This window comes from Porites lutea, chromosome 9, assembly GCF_958299795.1.
Source record: "Porites lutea chromosome 9, jaPorLute2.1, whole genome shotgun sequence".
NCBI lineage: Eukaryota > Metazoa > Cnidaria > Anthozoa > Scleractinia > Poritidae > Porites > Porites lutea.
The window spans coordinates 4,451,766-4,470,916 of NC_133209.1; the positions used below are offsets into that span (position 1 = coordinate 4,451,766).

The window sequence follows — 19,151 nt, forward strand, 5'->3', positions numbered from 1 at the left end:
AAATAATGTAACTAGCTCACTCTCTATACCCTACTTAGGTTAGAATTTAGACAACTTCATGAAATCACTGCTGACCAGTTGCTGACCACGATTTTTATTTATAGATGGTGACTGTCGTTTAGATTTTTATCGAATCAGTTTTAGAAATGAAAATTAATTTAGTTTGTGGTTATCTCATTGGAATGGTAGTTGCTGCGATGTGACTGCCTGATTGTTTATCGAGCCTCTAATGGAAATCATGGGAGTAAATCTTTCAAGGGAACCAGATTGGCATTGTGAGAAATGCACGTTGATAAACCCTGGAAAGAATGGCACCTGTCAGGCTTGTGGTCTGCGAAAGCAGACCACTGTCAGCTGGATCTGTAAAGCTTGTGCTTCTCGGAACCCCCAGGCTTTAGTTCTTTGTAATAACTGTGGATCGGAAAAGTGTATAGGATCTGCCGTCTTGCCGGACGTAAACACGTCTAATAGTAAACAATGGACTTGTTCACAGTGCACGTTAACAAATCCTTGGAGAAGCAACACATGTTCTGCTTGTGGACTTGTTGTGAATGATCGTGAGAAAGAGGTGACAAGTAAAGAATCTTCTTCGGATCGAAAGCTTTATCCTGACTTAAATTTAGAACTGTATCCTGAAATTGCTCAACAAAGTTCTGAGGTCCTGAAATGTCCTAACTGCCAAAGTCTTCTTTATGATAATGTTGGGTTGTGTTGTACTGTCTGTCATTCACCGTGTCCTGAAGAGGGTTTTAAGCCCAGACCATTCCCTGAATCTTCAAAGCCACGTGAGTCAAAAGAGCTGGACAATCAAAAGTGGAGTTGCCCTAGTTGTACCTTTGAAAACAAAGCTTCCAATTCAGTTTGCGAAGTCTGTAGAAGTAGTCGTGTAGTTGAACCTAAACCCAGTACTTCAGGGGAAATTACAGATTCATCAGGTACATAAAAAAACTCACGAAATAAAAAATGGTGTACGGTGGCAAATAGGGACAAACACTTCCCAGAATCCAAACACATCCCGGAATAAAAACAACACATCCCAGAATATTCTGGGAAGTGTTTTGGATTCTGGGAAGTGCTTTGTCCTTGTGAACCTCTGGCACTAACTACCTAACACCCCTGCCCCAACCATACAAATCATTAATGTCCTTAAAATTTTGCAATTTTGCTGTCAGCCATCTTGTTTCTCGAATCAGTCCCCTAAACTGGCAAGCTACATCCATGTCAAAAGTCAATTTTAAAAAAACTAAACAAGGAGGGGGTTTTTTTGTACGGGGGAATCATTTCCCATCTATCTCTCTACACAGTGGCCATCTCTGTATGACCACTAAGTATTGTCCCAACTTCACTGACCAATGTAAAAAGGTTAGTAATGACTGTAAGTTGATATACTCCTCAACCAATCAGAGCATGAAAACCTTTAAAACCATTGGTGTAATTCTTCTGATAAAAAAAATATGGAACAATTTATCAGGCTCAAGCACTGGGAATTCTGGTTGGCCATGTCCATCATGTACCCTGGTCAATCCACCAACTACCAAAGTGTGTAGTGCATGCAACACAAACAGAGATGGAAAGAGTGTCAGACAGAACTCCCCTTCTTCTTCTGGACCAGCGGCTAACCCTGCTAGAACTATGCAGCGTCAAAGGAGTGTACCTGTGGAATCCCGAAGGAAGCGTGATGAAAAGCAAGCAAAAGAGCAGTGGATAGACATTGTCAAATACTGTAAAATTGTAAGTATGTAATTAGATTTTTGATAATTAATAGTAAATACAGTCAAACCCCTTTTTACAGACACTTAATTATTACAGACAGTTTACTTTGTCCCTAGGGAAAGAAAGCCTTTATATTTTCTCTAAATTCAACTGGCCTCCTTAGTGCAACCCTCCAAGTTAAAGTTTTTGCTTGGTCACCATTTGCCAACCAATTCTTTTGGTTTAGGGAGACTTTTTTACAAATCAAGATGCCAGCTTCAAAATTTTAGGCACCATGGCGACTAAAATGGTCGCAACTTGGGGGGTTGTAGTGTCCATGTTAATGGGGTTTGACTGTGCAAGTACAACTGTGCTACATAATTATTTTAATTTGTAATTAAAGTCCTTAAATTACTTTATTGTAGACTGTGATATTGCTACTACACTTTAATTCCCTTAAGATGTAAAATATACTACATCATCAATATTATCAGATACAGTGGTTTATTTGATTTCAAAACAATCTTTAGTTATGAAAACCCTTGTACAATAGCAACCCTAACTAAAATTATTAAAAACTGAATCATTGGATAATGCAATTTTAGTGCTCTGATTGGCCTAGCCATCTTGGTTTATGAGCCATTATACCATGCTCTCCAAATATGGTAACTGTAAGCGTCTGCGCAAAATTAAAAACAAGCTGAAAATTGGTTGTTTTTACACATAAAGTCAGGAGGAATTCTCAATATTTTGTGGGCGTTTTTTAATAAAACAATTATTCTACTCGTGCTTATTGGATATGAGATGATTATAGCCAACTTGGTGTTACGTGCCTCGTTGGCTATCTACCATCTCATATCTAACATGCACTCTTGAAATAATTGTTAATTAGTCACATCGGTGTCTAATTCAGGCTAAAATGATGTTTACTCTCAGAGTAATATCCAATTTGTGGATGACTCCTTTCCACCTGCTGAAAAGTCCCTGTATCTTCAACCACGATTCTCAGAACACCCCCGAGTTACAAACTGGCTGCGCCCTCAACAAATTCAATCCTTTAGAGGTGGTGGTCGAAGGGTGTCTAGCATTCCTTTAGCTGTATTCCGCAACCCAAGACCTGATGACATCATGCAAGGTGTCCTGGGTGATTGTTGGTAAGTAGAAATAATTATTATAGTATTTAATGTGGCCGAATTGGCTGGAAACATTTGAATCCCACACGCCCTGCATGCACCCCAGGCGTTTGACTCTGCCATGTATGCTAAGTAGGGAATTTAATGGTGGAGCTCCACATGTGCAAAGCATGCGCAAGTAGAGCCCCATAACTAAAAAAATTTGGTTATCGATTCATCAAAGAAATTTTTAGCAATCAAAGCTATACTTAGCTTTTAATATAGTGAATGATTGCATCTTTTTTGCTCCTGGCAACATTTTGCACTTTATAATAGGCCACTTCCGAGTCCCAAAAACCCTCATTTTCAAAAACGAGGCCAAGTACACAACCTTTTTTGTGAAAATGAGTTTTGTTTGGATGAAAATGAAAAATCATTTCCATATCCAAAGGCTGAGCATTCAACCTCGTTTTGATACAGAGGCCCTTGTGGGGGAACTCAGAAATGGCCTATTGGAGTTGTCTTAGGCTGTTGGCTATTCCAAGGCAATTGTAGCTTGTTGGAATTTATCCTGATACTAAAATAATAGGGCTTAAATAAGTATTTAGTTGTTTTCTAGTGGACAAGGGTAACATCTTCATTTTGCCATTCTTCAGGTTTTTAAGTGCTTTGGCTGTTCTAGCTGAAAGACCTGAGCTCTTGGAGAAGATTGTTATAACAAGAGAGGTATCCTAAACTGTTGCAATTTTTTCTTACTTCTTACATGCAATAAATTCTTCACTTCCCATTAAAAATGAAGTAAAATCAATAAACCTATTTTAATAACAATCTAGTCTTGAAACTAAGAGCACAAAATGACCGGGCCCTAGAGCACTTCCACCTGAATACTTACAGTTTGGGGTTTTTCTTTAGAGTTGTGTACTTACAGGCTAGAACCATCTTGTACATCATAATGAACAGTACCTCATGATTGTATTGCTTAGTAGCTTTCATTTGAACAATCACACTTAGCATTTCTTCCATATACTCAAAAGATAGAACTACCTTGTGCAGTAATGTATAATAAACAGTAGCAAAGGAAAGTACATGAAATACTCAGTAGCTTTCATTTAAGTGGTTACACTATAGGGTTTCAATCACAGACTCAAAAGTTAGAACTACATACTGAATAAACAGTACTGTGTGAAAGTACTGCTTAAGAGGTTTCATTTGAATGGTCACACCAAGGATTTCATCCACAGACTCAAAAGTTAGAACTACGTACAAAACAGATAGTACCATGTGAAAGCACTGCTGAAGAGGTTTCATTTGAATGGTCACACCATAAGATTTCATCCACAGACTCAAAAGTTAGAACTACATACTAAATAAATAGCACCTTGTGAAAGTACTGCTGAAGAGGTTTCATTTGAATGGTAACACCATCGGAGTTCATCCACAGACTCAAACGTTAGAACTACGTATAAAACAGATAGTACCTTGTGAAAGTACTGCTGAAGAGGTTTCATTTGAATGGTAACACCATCGGAGTTCATCCACAGACTCAAACGTTAGAACTACGTATAAAACAGATAGTACCATGTGAAAGCACTGCTGAAGAGGTTTCAATTGAATGGTAACACCATAGGATTTCATCCACAGACTCAAAAGTTAGAACTACATACTAAATAAATAGTACCTTGTGAAAGTACTGCTGAAGAGGTTTCATTTGAATGGTAACACCATCGGAGTTCATCCACAGACTCAAACGTTAGAACTACGTATAAAACAGATAATACCATGTGAAAGCACTGCTGAAGAGGTTTCAATTGAATGGTAACACCATAGGATTTCATCCACAGACTCAAAAGTTAGAACTACATACTAAATAAGTAGTACCTTGTGAAAGTACTGCTGAAGAGGTTTCATTTGAATGGTAACACCATAAGATTTCATCCACAGACTCAAAAGTTAGAACTACCTACTAAATAAATAGTACCTTGTGAAAGTACTGCTGAAGAGGTTTCAATTGAATGGTAACATCATAGGATTTTATCCACAGGTTCAAAAGTTAGAACCACCCTGTGCAATATAATGAACAGAACTACAGGAAAGTGCTCCTTACTGGTTTTCATTTGAATGGTGAATTTCAGTAGAAAGGCACATGATTGCGTCAAAGGCTGTCATTTTACCCATTTGAACTGTGGTTTCCCTTTAGATAAATAATGAGGGAGCTTACCAAGTGCGACTTTGTAAAGATGGCAAGTGGACCGTAATCTTGGTTGATGATCTGATACCATGTGATCGCCATGGACAACCAGTTTATTCACAGGTGGAGTTAATTTTACTTTGTAATGAAGACCCTAAGATTTTAATGTCTACTCGTAAAGATTGGAAAATTATTTTCCTTGCACTAAAATTGTATTCCTTTAGAAACAGTTAGGCCACTGGGTAGATTCCATTGACCACTCCAGAAAATACCGTAACATACCATAATGCTCTTTGTTTGTCACCCCCAAAAATTTGAATAAGCATTGTTTTCAGTTTCTCTTGGGGCCATTTTAACTCCCAAGAGAAACTGAAGACAATGCTTATGCAAAATTTTGGGGGGACAAACAAAGAGCATTATGGTATGTTATGATATTTTCTGGAGAGGTCAATTACGATTTTTAGCGGAGCTGTAAATAACCGTCCGTCATTGGACAATACGATATGGACTTTAAGATCCGATGACCGCGACGACGACGAAAACGTCGCCAAAAAGTGAATTCGCGTTATTTTAATCTTCATGGAGACTATTTCAACTCACTTACAGTTATACTTTGTCAAATGTACGCGAACTCTCCTGGAGTTATTGAATTTCTAAGAACCCGTACCCAAGTTCAGAATGAGAAAGAAAATTTTGTGGTCGCTCAAGTTGTTTACGTCCTCTATAGAACATGAAATTAGACATTTTTCGTCGTAGACGTGCAGTGACGGCAAAGAAATGTAAAAAAAGCGTGTTGCACGTGCAAAGCTGTTGTTTTGCTCCAGTATTTAAAAGTGTTAAACCTCCTGGGCCCTGAAACTGTAGCTCTTGCATGTTTCATTTTTAGGACAAAGCTCTCTACCTTTTTTATACTATCTGAAAACAACCCTTTTATATCTAAAGCATACCTAATTTCTCCGCAGCACAGCCATACACGAGGTCGTTATGGCTCGGTCTTTTTTTCTCTTTTGTTTTTGTTTTTCTCAACATAAAGCTAACTGGTACACAATTGTTGGTGTTGTCGTTTGGTTCTTGTAGGCTCGTCGGCAGCAGTTATGGGTTCCCTTAATTGAGAAAGCCATGGCCAAGCTTCATGGTTGCTACCAGGCACTCACAGCTGGCCGGTGCATTGAAGGCTTGGCCACATTGACCGGGGCTCCTTGTGAAAGTTTTATGCTTCATGGTAAGTACATTTTGTTGATATTCCAAGTGTGAAATGCTGAAAGGTCATTGGCTAAATGAAGTGCAGTATTAGCCACAACGAACTATTTCCGTTTGTTGATTACTCCCTCCCCACTATTAGTTAACATTTTGTGAACTTTTACAGTAAATTTATGTGTACAAATTAGTTATTGTATTTGCGTTATCCTTCCTCTGACAGCTTCGTTCGATTCATGTCATGCTTTTAAGTTTGCTGCTGCTACTACTGCTGTGGATGTAGTGTCGTTTGTTAATACTTTACAACGTACTGTATGCGCTTCATGTACTGTTTAGATTTCTCGTTCATTTGAGAGCCCGGCACCGCTTACTGCGTTTTTTTTGGTTGTTGTTGTTTGTCGGTAAATCACTCTCATTTATCAATTGAAGAAATCGTTTTTCAACTTAAAACGACAAGCATTGTTAGCCTGTGAAAATAGCCGACATTTCCCGACACCATCACTGGTTTCCCCGCGAAATGATGTCGGAGGAACGAGCACAGAATTTCCATACTGATGACGCGCCTCTAACCAGGTCTGAGTAGTGTTTCTGATTAGTTGAAAATTTGCATTATCCAATCTCAAGCACTACGCAGATCCGGGGAGTGACTCATCATCAGTATGGAATTTCTGCGTTCGTTTTTCGACCTCAGACGTCATGTTGTGGAGAAACCAGTGGTATAGTGTTGCGAAATGACAGCTGCTTTCTCAGGCAAGCACTTCGTGATTATTGAGAACTTTGTTTCTCCCACAGAGCCTCCAAACCCAACAAGCGATACGGAGCCTATTGACAAGGACATGATTTGGGCACAGCTTTTAAGTTGCAGGAGTGCTGGGTTGGTTTAGTTTTTTCTTTCATTAGCCGGCTTTAGTAATATCAAACGATTGCTTGCTTAATGCACTGATTTGTTTTTCCCTCTTTACTCTATTTATATGGTGAGATCTTGGCATAGCGTCTTGAGTATCCTGGGAGCAAGCTCTCCATTTTAGGGGAGTTGCGAGAAGTCACGCGTGGGCATCACGCGCAAAGAGACGTGTGAGCGAGTAGCGAGATAAAAAGAGAGCGTTCTCGGTTCCCGCCTCTTCTCCTGGCCTCGCTGCTCGCTCGCGCGTTCGCTCGCCACTCGAAATGTACAGCTTGCTCGCAGGATGCGCTCTTGACCTATGGTTGTAAAACTTTCGTCCCATTTTATCGGTGTGAATGTGGTCTCGTGTTTAAAACTTGCAGCTTTTTAATGGGAGCATCATGTGGAGGAGACACGCAGCCACAGGAGGAACCCGTCTTTGCTTCAGTTGGCCTTCAAACACATCACGCATACTCAGTACTTGACGTAAAGGACGTCCACGGTATCAGGTGAACAGATCAACCAACTTTAACCCATTGATCTGGTGTATCGCACTTTCTAATATTGTCTTAAGTAATGGTAAAATTCATGCCAAAGATAACTTGACAGTATTCCTGCTCCCTTGTCCTTCTCAAGATTTGTTAGGTTGGATGCTTTTCTTAAGATTTCGCACGAGCTTTAGTTTCCTGTAAATCATGCTCGTACCCAAAGTCGCGAAACTTTTGGCCAGCGCCACTCTCAATCCCTGGCCAAAAGCATCGCGGCCCCGAGGATGAGAATAATGTCTGATCGTTTCACTGGATCGGATTTCACTTCATTGTTGTAATTGATGATAATTATGCAGGAGAGGCTCCTGAGAAATGTCACTATGACGTCGTAGCAACACCCTACACTCCCGGAAGCGCTTCTGATGTAATAATAAGTTAATGAATTTATCAATTTTTCATAGACTTGTCCGTCTTCGTAATCCATGGGGCCGGTTTTCCTGGACTGGAGACTGGTCTGACGCGTCCCCCCTGTGGACCCCTGAGCTGAGGTTCGAACTCATGGCCCATGGATCTGAAGAGGGCGTCTTCTGGATGTCCCTTGAGGACTTCATGAAGTAAGTATGGCTACATGCGCTTAAAACTTCGGCCCAGTACAGTGCTCTAACGGCGCCAGCCTAGAATGCCAGCCAGGGCATGACAGGGCCTCACCCTCTACAAAATAAATGAATAATCTAACCAACAAACGAATTCACGAAAGAATGAACGAACGAAATAATAATACTAATAAGACTAATAAAAGTTGCCACGAATCTCCCAGTAGCTTAGTTGTTAGCGCACCGACTCAAATTCTGTTAACGTTCGATGCTATTTTGAGACACTTGAAATTTTTTGCATTTGCTATCAAGGAGAAAACGAAGTCGACAAATTAGAATCGTACCCAAGCCATTTGGCTTATATTCTGCTACACAGCCGTTTTAAGTGTCATCACGCAACGCTCCTCCCCACAAACGGCCGTTAGTGGGGAGGAACATTGCGTGACGACCCTAAAAACGGCTGTGTAGCAGACTATTTGGCTTATTGATATTTCTCTCCAATATCTCCGTAAGGACGCTATGTTCATACTATGCCAGATGGCGTTTCGTGCCGACGCGAAAGCTACCCAGTATAGTGTGAACACCTATCCGATATGTGACTCTCCACTTAAGGTGGCTGAACACATTTTTGCGGGCGGTCAGGGGTGATTCGCGTGACGAAACAAACATGGCGGCGAAAAAGCAATGGTACACAGAAGACGATTTCTCAAAATCTACTCATTAAAATTTTGGGATATTTTGCAGAATTTTTACTTTTATCGTATTTTAAATAATGAGAACTTTAAAATGGAATTTGTACAGACGATTTTTCTGACACATTTAATAATTACAGAACAATTATATTTTTGATTATCTGAAAACCCCTCTGTTAAAATTTGGTCAAATCAGTTTCAAATGATAATGATTAATTATAGTAAACTGCGTGTAAGTTTATAGGAAAATCTAATGAGTGAATTTTTTGTAAACTGAGCAAAAGTGAAATTTTAAGGTTGTATTCAATCGTTCATGTTGGTATGGAAACTACGAAAATGTCAAATTTTACCTGTCAATAAAAATCCTTCATCAATACATTTTCCATTTGCCAAGTTTCAGCTTGAGAGCTGCAACCCTTCTCCTGCCATAATTTAGCAAATGACATATACTCAGAAACTGCCAAAACTGTGTTCAGCCACCCTAAGTGATCGGCGCAGCGCATCTTCGTTCCGTTACAGAAATCGCGCCGATTCTTATGTGTGAACAGAAGCCTTATCCGGTCATGGTTTTTCGCGCCGACGCAATAGCTATCCGATATAAGGTGAACACAGCCTAACTTACCGCTACACTTCCTCGCTGATCCATGACAAATCCAATTACTTTTCCTACAGATACTTCGACAGTGTGGATGTGTGTAAGATCAGGGAAGGCTGGGCCGAGGCTCGAGCTAATGGCTGTTTCCCGGCTTTTGCCGGCTCGCCAGCCAAGATTGTTCTAGTGAATGTGTTCGAAACAACAGAAGTAGACCTGTGTTTGTTCCAAGAGGGAGTCAGGTAAGAAGTGAGCATTGCGTGTATAACATACAACCTAGTTATTAGATTTGATCGCAATAAGCTTCACATCTCAACGAACCAAAACAACGGATTTCTGTTTATGCTGTCTTTTTTTGCACAATACCAATGGCAATTTTGGATTATGTGATAATCTTTGAGCACTGTGTTTTTTCTTGACTTATTTTTTTGTTTTTGTTCTTGTAGATGTGTGTGTATGACTTTTTATTAATGGGCAACGTTCATCAATTTCTTGAGGTTGCTTACGAACGACTAAAGTCTTACGATGGGTGGTTTACGATACCAACCAGCGTTAAATGAAGTCAAAAGAGATTCGAGTTCTTGAGCACTCGTTCTTTCACTTTCAAGCATGCATTTATTAAGCTTTTTTTTTCATTTATGCATTTATTTTCAGGGGAAAAGCAGAGGGCGCGAAATCTCTCCTTGATCTGTCAATCATCGTGTGTCGCACATCACCAGGCACTTCTAGTCCCAAGCCCCACTCACTGGTGTTTCACAGCAAGAGGCAAGTCAAGGCCAATGTCTCGTGCAACGCTATCCTAGAGGAAGGCTCCTATATGATAGGTATGTTACTGATTCCCCGTACGGTAAAATCCGGCAGTCTTGCCTTAAGGTGATGTTACGTTGGATGATTCGCAACAACGATTTTTAGCGCAACACAGCGTTGCAATGTCGCAACAATGTTGCAACCGTTCGAAACAATGTCGCAACAATGTTGTAATGCTGTGTTAGGCTAAAAATCGTCGTTGCGAATCGTCTCGTGTAAAATCACCTTTACTGACGGCCCTCTCGCTATTTCGGACACTTGACTCAGGGCTCGCCAGTTCAAAGAGGTTTTTCCCAGGTGCTCCGGACCCCCCACACCTCCACCCCCAACACACACACTTACGAAAAATAACCAACTGAACTGGAAAACATTAACACTTTAAAAGGAGTTTTCTAGAACTCCTAAGTGTTCAGCCGGTTAAGTTACATTTGCATTTGTTTATTGTTTTTGTTTAGTTTGTTCAGCATTCAATCACTGGCAACCCTTCGGGGCACGAAGAAGCGAAGTGGACGAAGAGCGTTTGCCAAACTACATTCTGGCCGTTTACAGCTCTCGCGGCGTCTTGATCGATCCACTTCCCATGCCAGATTTCTGCTTGGCTGATACGCTCCTCTTATTGGCTACAACAAAGGGAAAGCGACATGAGGTGAATTCAATATTTTTAGGGACCTTACGATCCGACAACGACGACGTCCATGAAAACGTCGCTTACAAATGGATCCGCATCCTTTCACTTCTTTGCGATTTTCCCAAGTCGCCCAATTACTCAAAGAAAGGAATTTCGGTCAGAAATTAGAAAAGGGGCCGCGCCCGAGTTCACTGACGGAGATAATAATATTTATCGCCTTACCGTCCCCGTTCTCAAGTAAACTTTTACAGGAATTTACTTTCACGAAAATTTACAGAAAAGCGTGATGCACGTGCAGAGTTGTTGTTTTGCTAATGAAACCTTATTGCTTGGTCAGGTTCCCCTTGCCGTCTCCTCCGTAGTTTCGTAAGGTCCCCATCGACGTAGTACTTACGGCGTTGTTATTAGACTGTGTTGGAAAATTGCTTGTTTTCATGTACAAATGGGATATCTGCAATTCCCCACTCCAGAAACCGTAAGTATAAGCGGAATGGGTACAAGCTTTTGGTACAACGATTTCTGGTAACGTTTAGGTGTACAAGCTTTTACTTATGATTGGCTAATAGTTGCCTTGAATATCATCGACCAATTATCACTAACGCTTGTCCATCCAAGCGATCCCAGAAATCACTGCACCTAAAACTTGTTCCCATTCTCACTAGGGTTTCTGAAGCGGGCATTTGCACACCTATGTTACGTACCCGTCAATCATAGTTGCTCTTAAATGGGTTTTTTCGTTATCATCATAGCTGTCTTTCTACAATTTATCATGAAAAGATATCTAGTTCTCTAGTGTTCTTCACAGCAACAAGTACTTTCATGGACTTTAAAAATCGTCGTCTACTGTCCGGTCAACCTTGTTCGCGGACAATTAGAGAAAAAAGCTCCGTCTTAATGAGACTGATATCGCATCCTGGACTGAAATGGGTAAAAAAGAAAACAGTAATTATAATGTCTTTACTAGACATATCTAACAAATTCTTAGCAGCGAAATATAGTCACGCCATGGCCATGGATGTTCATGTGCAAACAAACTCCTACATGTAATACATATGTTATACTTAATTTTTTATCTCAGGTAATTTTTGTTTTTCTTTTGTTTTGGGGTATGATAATGTATGCTAATGAAGTTGAAACAGACGAAAACTAAAAATTACCTGAGATAAAGGATTAACTACAACATATACATGTACTTCTTCAAACGCCTGAAAAGGTATCATTTAAGAATTGTTTTTTACCTGCTTTCGTCTTTTGTACGTATGTTATGCAGTAACACAGGCTCTCAATTTATAGGGAATTCCAGGAGTGACGTGTTATTACATGGCGCAGGGGATTGCGGGATTGATAGTTGTAGCGGAAAACCGCCGGCCGGATCACCACTTGCTTGTGGACTGTGACTGCGCTGAAAGTTTTAATGTCGTTTCATCCAGAGGAGTCTTAACGACAACTGACTGTGTTCCTCCTCTTCATAAGTAAGTTTATTACACATTGTACTAGCTGTCTTCTCATTGGCTATGAGTCCACAGTTCATTTTAGAAGGCAGCTAGCAGATGAGTGATTCAGTTTAACCTCCATTAAGCGGCCACCCTCGGGGTACCAGCAAGTGGCCGCTTTATGGAGGTTGGCCGCTTAATAGAGGTTCATCATAAACCTGGTCATAAATTAGCGTGCAATCTTTAGCAGAAACATCATTTGATTGTAAAGCAAATAAGCGAAGGGGGCAGCATTACTGGTCCACAATCGGTCGTCACCTTCTTTCTCCGACTGTTTTTCTTCGTCATATTCTTAAAATAAAGCCAAAAGTAGTCTGGCAAGTGCTTGATGGCCGCTTAATAGAGGTGATAACAATGGGAGAACTCTCGTTGAGACGGCAAAAAAAGTGGCCGCGGTCGCATTATAGAGGTCAGATGGCCGTTTAATACGGGTATAATTTCCCATTCTTTTCTATAATTATCTCGGGACTTTGATTTCTGGCCGCTTGATGGAGGTTCAACTGAATTATTTTTTTTTTCTACGGTCTTGAGCACCTTGTAAAACAACCCGCGTCAACTTCCGCTGGAAAGACACCCCCCCCCCCCCCCCCCCCCCTCCCTCTTAGTAATAGGCCCATCTACCTTTAAACAAAAATTCATCCGGTTATAACCCCACCCCCGATTAAAAATCCCCTCTAGCTTCAGCTTGTATTATGCATTCGATTTTGAAGACGTTTGACGACGTTTTGAAGGCTTAAAAAAGCGCATAGATTCAAAAGGTTTTTGATTAGCACTGCTTATCAGATGTAGCTTATTTTGAAACGCCTTTTTAGCCCAGTTATAACCCCTCTCCTGTTTATAACCTTTCCTAAAACCCCTTACGAAGTAGTATAAGCCCACGGCTTATAACCAGAAGTTTACGGTATATATGGTTAACCACATTTTATTGTTTTTCAGGCAGGTACTTGTACTTTTGACTCAGCTGGAAGGCACGGAGGGGTTCGCTGTTTCACACAAACTCAGTTTTCGTATTCTGTCTGACAATGGTTTTGGGGCATACGGCGCTCATCATACTCCCAAACTGACATCTGAACTGTTTGGACTGCACAGTGCAAGACCTTTATGACAATGGCCTACGGTACAGTGACTAGTAAAAGTTAAGACCCCTTTCCAATCTTATTCCTAGGGCGTATCCGGTCTTGCGAATCGTCATACCCGCCATCTCTGGGGTTAAAAAAAGCATTGTCCCCTGTTTTTCAGGGTGCGAACAGCTGTAAACAGTACGCTGGTTCAGCATGAACACTAGTTCATATATGTGCCACTTTCATCGGCTGTTTGCATAAGCTGGCACTGTTTTATATATTAGTTTAGGCATGACGGTTTAATTTTCTTTGGAACTGAAGATATTTTCCTGGGCAGATGAGCTTATTTAATCTCGTTAGTAATAAATTGTCTTTCACTATGACCGAATAGTTATGCGAATAGACCGACTTACAACAGACAAGGTCGCCCGTTAGCCATAAGATGGCCTTACACCATACATCCTTCCTCGTCTATCAGCTCATCTCTCAACGGCTTTCTTGAGCACACTTGGTGGGGGGTGGGGGGGGGGGCTTTTTTTCCTGCTAAAAAAGAAAGCATAAAGGGGAGAGGAGCTCGTAGGAGAGATTAAGAAGGATGGTAAATAATAATAATGATAATGTTAATAATAATAAATAGAGTTATTTGTGTTTAGTGGCACAACCATTCCATGCGAACATTTTAAAACTGTTTTAGATTCTCATTGTACACAAAATAAATCTGCGATTTTTAAACTTTTAATTCTTAATAATCTTGAGTTGGTATATTCCGTTTTGCTCGGGGCAGAAGGCGTTACTCATGAAAGGCAAGAGAATTTGTTTGCTGCTTTTTTTGCATCAACGTCCACCACTAGGTGCAAGTGTTTGACACTCTGAATACTCGTCGATACTTGACTTTCGGCAAATAATACCTTATTGGGCAGTGTTCAAGTACATTAAAAAATCAGTAAGTTCGTTTTATCTTGTAGTTGACTAAACTGGAAGTATTAATTTAGATGTGTATCAAGAACAGACATTTCATTGTGAAGACACACAAAATTTAAGCTTTTCAGTCGTTTTCGTTTATTTCTACCTCTTTTTCTACTTTGACACTAGTATAATATGCCCAATATCCCTCTTAGTATACGACAGGCAACGTACAATTGGCTTTTTTTCAACACTCTTTGCAATATCGGCACTTAACGAATGAAAATATTACCATGCGGGTTCGCTACGTTTTTGACATGAGACAAGCCATTGCGTCCGCATGGGTCATGTGTGGGCCAGTTAGGGCTCTGTGTGGAGCTCTCCCAATAGTAATAGGTCTTCAACCAGGTTGGACTCTTCGAGTTGTAAAGATGTGGACCGAAATTTTGCGCAGACTCTTTGGTCAGCACGCGAATTTCATCGGGTGCTGTGTTGTAACAGACAGAGGCGATGTTTTTAACAACGCGGCAACTCAGAGTCCCCGCTCTGTACTCCACCAGGCTTCCACTGCCCTCAGCGCAAACAACCCAATGGTTGATGTTAGACTTGGCCATGAATTCATGACCAATTTGCTGCCACAAACTGAAGTCCATGGCACCCCATATAGTCTCACTCAAGGGCGTGGTTCTCGATTCCGGGATGTCTCCATTTGCTGGCCATGAAGGTCGTGGCGTTACTGCGTTACTTCCAGAGTGAAAATTCCTGCATTCAATTGAAGAAAAAGAAGATATCACCTGGTTATGTAGTGACAAAATTTACCTATAAAACATTGGCCTCATTCTTTATAAACGTTTATTCTCATTGTGAACTTCCAACTGGACCTCCATTATGTTTTAGATTTAGCGTAAATAGTTAAAAAGAACCTCGAACCTTGAACTTTCTGTTTCCGTTACTGACCAAAAAACTTACTGATAATTCGTGAATCTGTAACTGTAAACTAGCGTCCAGCCTCCACCGTCTGTTTCTTGGTCGCAGTAGGCCTGGAAAGCACAGCCTCCATCTGGGTTTATCCAATACAACCCTGACCCACCCTGTGGGTTTTCTTGTTTGATTACTTTACACGACTTGCCAGGGTGATTTTTGTCTTCTCCCGTCTGTACTGGTGGTTTGGTTGTAGTGGAGAGTGGGGTTGTACGCGGCGGCTTGGTAGGTTTTTGTTTCCCTGAAAAAAAAGAGAGATTTCAAATCGTGTTTACCCCGAACGGTAACTTGCGTAGCAGGCGCGTAATAGGCTGATTTAGCAACAGAACGCGAACGTCATTTGACGACGGAAAAGCGCGCGAAAACGACTGAACTCGACTTCCGGTGCCCACTTTGTCGCTCTGCCATTGGTCAAGCTAGTTCTTTGATTTGCGCGTGCCGTCGTCAACTGACGTTCCCGTTCTGTTGCTAAATCAGCCTAATATGCGAAAAAGAATGGGGGGCGCCTGTTCTTTCTTGCGCCTGTTGCTTCCAAGCGCAGGCTAGCCAAACAGCAAACTTCAATTTGTACCACGTCACCAAGTTTTCCCTCTACTTGTCGTATTCTATTAATTATAAGTATTCTACACTTTCATGTCAGGTTCATCCTTAAAGAACTACTTGGCACAGTTTTTATCCGTTTATCTCCTAATTTGAGAAATTGTCTACTTGAATGTGACGTCTGCCGTAAAAGCGATTCTAAAACTCCCCTCAAAATGCCTTTTTTTTTCAACATAAGTGTCATTAAACAGAAACTTTTGAAAGAGTCATAATTTTTCTATTCTAGTTGTACCCCTTAATTTGCGATCAGAAGGCAAGCTTTGCTTAAAGCGTTCTTGCGTTGAGTGAGGAGGTTTTATGGATTGAACGTCTTTACGAGTTTGTTCATGGCGTTTGCATGAATCTAAATGAGGTGACTACTTAAGGAAGGGCAATTAAGTTATGTCTTTGTTGTTGTTGTTGTTGTTGTTTTTTTGTTTTTCAATCGACCTATGTAAGAGAATGCCGATTCCGGAATCCGAAATCGTGGGCATTGGAATCAGGAATACAGCACAAGGAATCCGGAATCCAAGTGGAAATCCAACATGTCTGTAAGAAGTGAAGGAAATGAAAAAGAGGTTCAGGCAAAAAAAACTGTTTTGTAAAAAAAGAAGAACCTTGGAGGCAATGGCTATCCCCACCCTACCCCGTACGCCGAAGGGTCAGGATAAAGTTACAAGGCCTGAATTGTCTAACAGACCAAAAAATGATCATGTTAGAACTAAGTCTTAATTTATGTTTGCTTTAATTCTGATAATTTATACCCACTCACGTACTTGCAAAACTGCAATAGCGAGAATTTCCAATAGGGGCCTTTGGCAGCTGATAGACAAGGACTCTATTCGTGCATCTCTTCACTTTGATGGTAACTTTGTAAGCACAGCAGTTACCACCTTTCGAAAAACACACTTTTCTTGTACGGACGTTTCCTTTTATTTGAGGATGACGGCCTATCATAAAGCCAGGAACGCTGGTGCCACAATGTATTCCCGTTGGACATTCTTTCTCTTTCCTCTTTAGCCTGTGTGAAGAAGAATTTGAAAGATATGCATGGTTTTGTTCCGCGGGTGGTATCTATTTTTGATCACGCGAAAGAAGCGAAAAATGCAAAAAATGCATTCTTTAGCGCGTGATAACAATATAACAGAATTTATAATCGATTAAATGCATAATGTAGCTAGTAATCTAGCAAGCCAATAGCGTTTTCCAAACAAGAAAGAGTTTTTTTGCAAATCTTTGATTGGAAATTATTATTAAACGAAACAATATATTCAGACATGTCGCAATGCCTTTGCGTTGGTCTTTTTCGGAAGATTAAGAGAAACAATTTTCTTACAACGAAGTCGAGTATTGAACACCCCGAAGTGAAAGAGAAATGTCTTGAAATTAACCAATACTTCACCAATGGCCACCCGTTCTGGCATTTCTGCACACAGTAGGCTTGTACACTTTTCAGGTTTATGAGCAAGACCATCCTCAGACGAGCGGGAACCTATGTGGCCTAATAAGTTCCCGCCTGGTGAAAGAAAAGCCGTAGCGATACTCACGCTGATGACACCTATTGATATTAATGAGCCAACCAGAAGCGCATTGGTTCTTGAAACAAAAGATTCTGTTGTTTCACTCGTTACGAATTGCATAACTAAAACAATATTTGTAAACAGTGATGTCTCCAATTCTGCGGGTACCTGTTTGCCATTTTGTATCCTGCTTTGCCAGTGATTCGGTACCAGACTCCTGCCTCTAAATCGTCCCTGTCGCTCTTCCCAGTTTCCTTAGTGAACCTCAGTTCTCGGTCAGCGTCCGACAGTTCAATATACGAAGAACATGGATCCTTGCCTAATATTAATGCACAAAGCCATAAGTACAGCAGGATTGTTATGAATTTCCGGCAGACTGTTGTTTGATCATTCAATGTGTTGTTGCTCATATCGCAGTTCTTATTTGTGACGAGGGAGTGCCACTCCACACAATTTTCTAACTGGTGTACCTATACGGGCCCGGTTCCTTAAAGACCGATTAGCGCTAATCCAGAATTAAAATTTGTTCCGTTTTTGTTTTTTACCTTCATGTGTATTGCTTAGAGTAACATTTTTTGTTATCATTACTTCATCTCGGAGTGAAAGCTCGACAGTATTTTCTAAGCTCGAGCTGCATGTTCTTAGACGGAAAAAAATTGCTTAAAATTTTGCTTAATCCTGGGTTAAACTTAACCATCTTTCGAGGAACCGGGTCCCGGTCTCTAAAATAATATTTCCTTGAGTCTGGATATCTAAATTGCTGGAATTGCTATGGCCCGGACCTGTATATGGTAAATTCCATCGATCGATAGACACTAACATGGCATTTTATAAAATTTTTTGAGAATTACTGACCTCCAAGAATTGATGGAGTGAACGAAATTAGGGCTATCATCACAAGGAACGTCATTGCTCAATGATCTCGGCAACAGGCCAGGCTGTTAAGTCTCTGTGAATGAAGAAGCAAATTATTGTCAAAAAGGTAAAAGGCCTTGTGTTTCTCCTACCCAAAGCCGACCCAAAGGTCTTAATTACTGATGTGGCTGAAAATTTTTTAAAGTTCTTTCGGCAATTCCTAAAAACCCTTAGAACTAGCCGAAATATAAACAAAGCACAATAAAAGTGCAATTCGAAATGTCAAGAGAAGACGGTAAAGTTAAAGTGGGCATAGTTAAGTAAAGGTAAAACAGATTGAATTCGCCGGGGCAGCGAATTTGAAAAAGCGCTCCCTGACACTAAATCAGTCCTTGACCAAGCGGGATTGTTTTGCAGGTCGTCGTAAAAAAGACAAAACGGATCTCCGTTTGAATAAAGACAAAGCATGGTTAACGGAGAATCAGAAACGTGATTAAAATATGATAAAATACAGTCATACCCCGCTTTACAGACACCCACTTAACACGGAAACCTCATTATTAGGGACAGTTCGCTTTGTCCCTGGGGAAAGAAAGCCCTTACATTTTCTCTAAATTCAACCCGCTTAATACAGACACCCCGTCAATATGGACACTTTCTATGGCCCCCTCAATGTCCGTATTAACGGAGTTTGACTGTATAAAATACAATATAAATGATATGAAACAAGCCGCGAGGATCCGATCCTCTTCATGTCACCACTGGAAAAACTGGACCGTTTACAAAGATAACAAAATGTCTATAATTTCTAAATTTATAGACTTTTTATAAAGGCGCAAATCTTCCCCTCTTAACTTAAAACAGCTCATTGATAAAACTGATCAAGA

At 40.6% G+C, this 19,151-nt stretch overlaps 2 protein-coding genes across 4 annotated transcripts; one reads left to right on the forward strand and one right to left on the reverse strand.

The window, feature by feature from the left end:
* The first annotated feature begins 97 nt into the window (after nucleotides 1-97).
* LOC140948084 (calpain-15-like) lies at nucleotides 98-13,590 on the forward strand. 3 transcript variants are annotated; one of them, XM_073397305.1, is made up of 14 exons: nucleotides 98-935; nucleotides 1,472-1,731; nucleotides 2,629-2,846; nucleotides 3,461-3,530; nucleotides 5,002-5,115; nucleotides 6,070-6,214; nucleotides 6,982-7,063; nucleotides 7,456-7,581; nucleotides 8,022-8,174; nucleotides 9,518-9,679; nucleotides 10,092-10,261; nucleotides 10,700-10,890; nucleotides 12,166-12,344; nucleotides 13,302-13,589. In XM_073397305.1, exons 1-14 carry the CDS (start codon nucleotides 230-232, stop codon nucleotides 13,468-13,470), a joined length of 2,745 nt encoding a protein of 914 aa, XP_073253406.1. In that variant the 5' UTR covers nucleotides 98-229; the 3' UTR covers nucleotides 13,471-13,589. The 3 variants fall into 3 exon arrangements, with proteins under 3 accessions (XP_073253406.1, XP_073253407.1, XP_073253408.1); XM_073397306.1 differs by lacking the exon at nucleotides 9,518-9,679 and having other exon boundaries at nucleotides 13,302-13,590; XM_073397307.1 differs by lacking the exons at nucleotides 8,022-8,174; nucleotides 9,518-9,679 and having other exon boundaries at nucleotides 13,302-13,590.
* Nucleotides 13,591-14,480: 890 nt separating this feature from the next.
* Nucleotides 14,481-18,533, reverse strand: LOC140947879 (uncharacterized). The gene is made up of 5 exons (XM_073397091.1): nucleotides 18,265-18,533; nucleotides 17,578-17,728; nucleotides 16,666-16,910; nucleotides 15,299-15,551; nucleotides 14,481-15,091 (listed from the first exon to the last, which is right to left on the reverse strand). The coding sequence occupies exons 1-5, from the start codon at nucleotides 18,317-18,319 to the stop codon at nucleotides 14,602-14,604; spliced, it is 1,194 nt and encodes a 397-aa protein (XP_073253192.1). The 5' UTR covers nucleotides 18,320-18,533; the 3' UTR covers nucleotides 14,481-14,601.
* Between the last annotated feature and the right edge of the window lie 618 nt (nucleotides 18,534-19,151).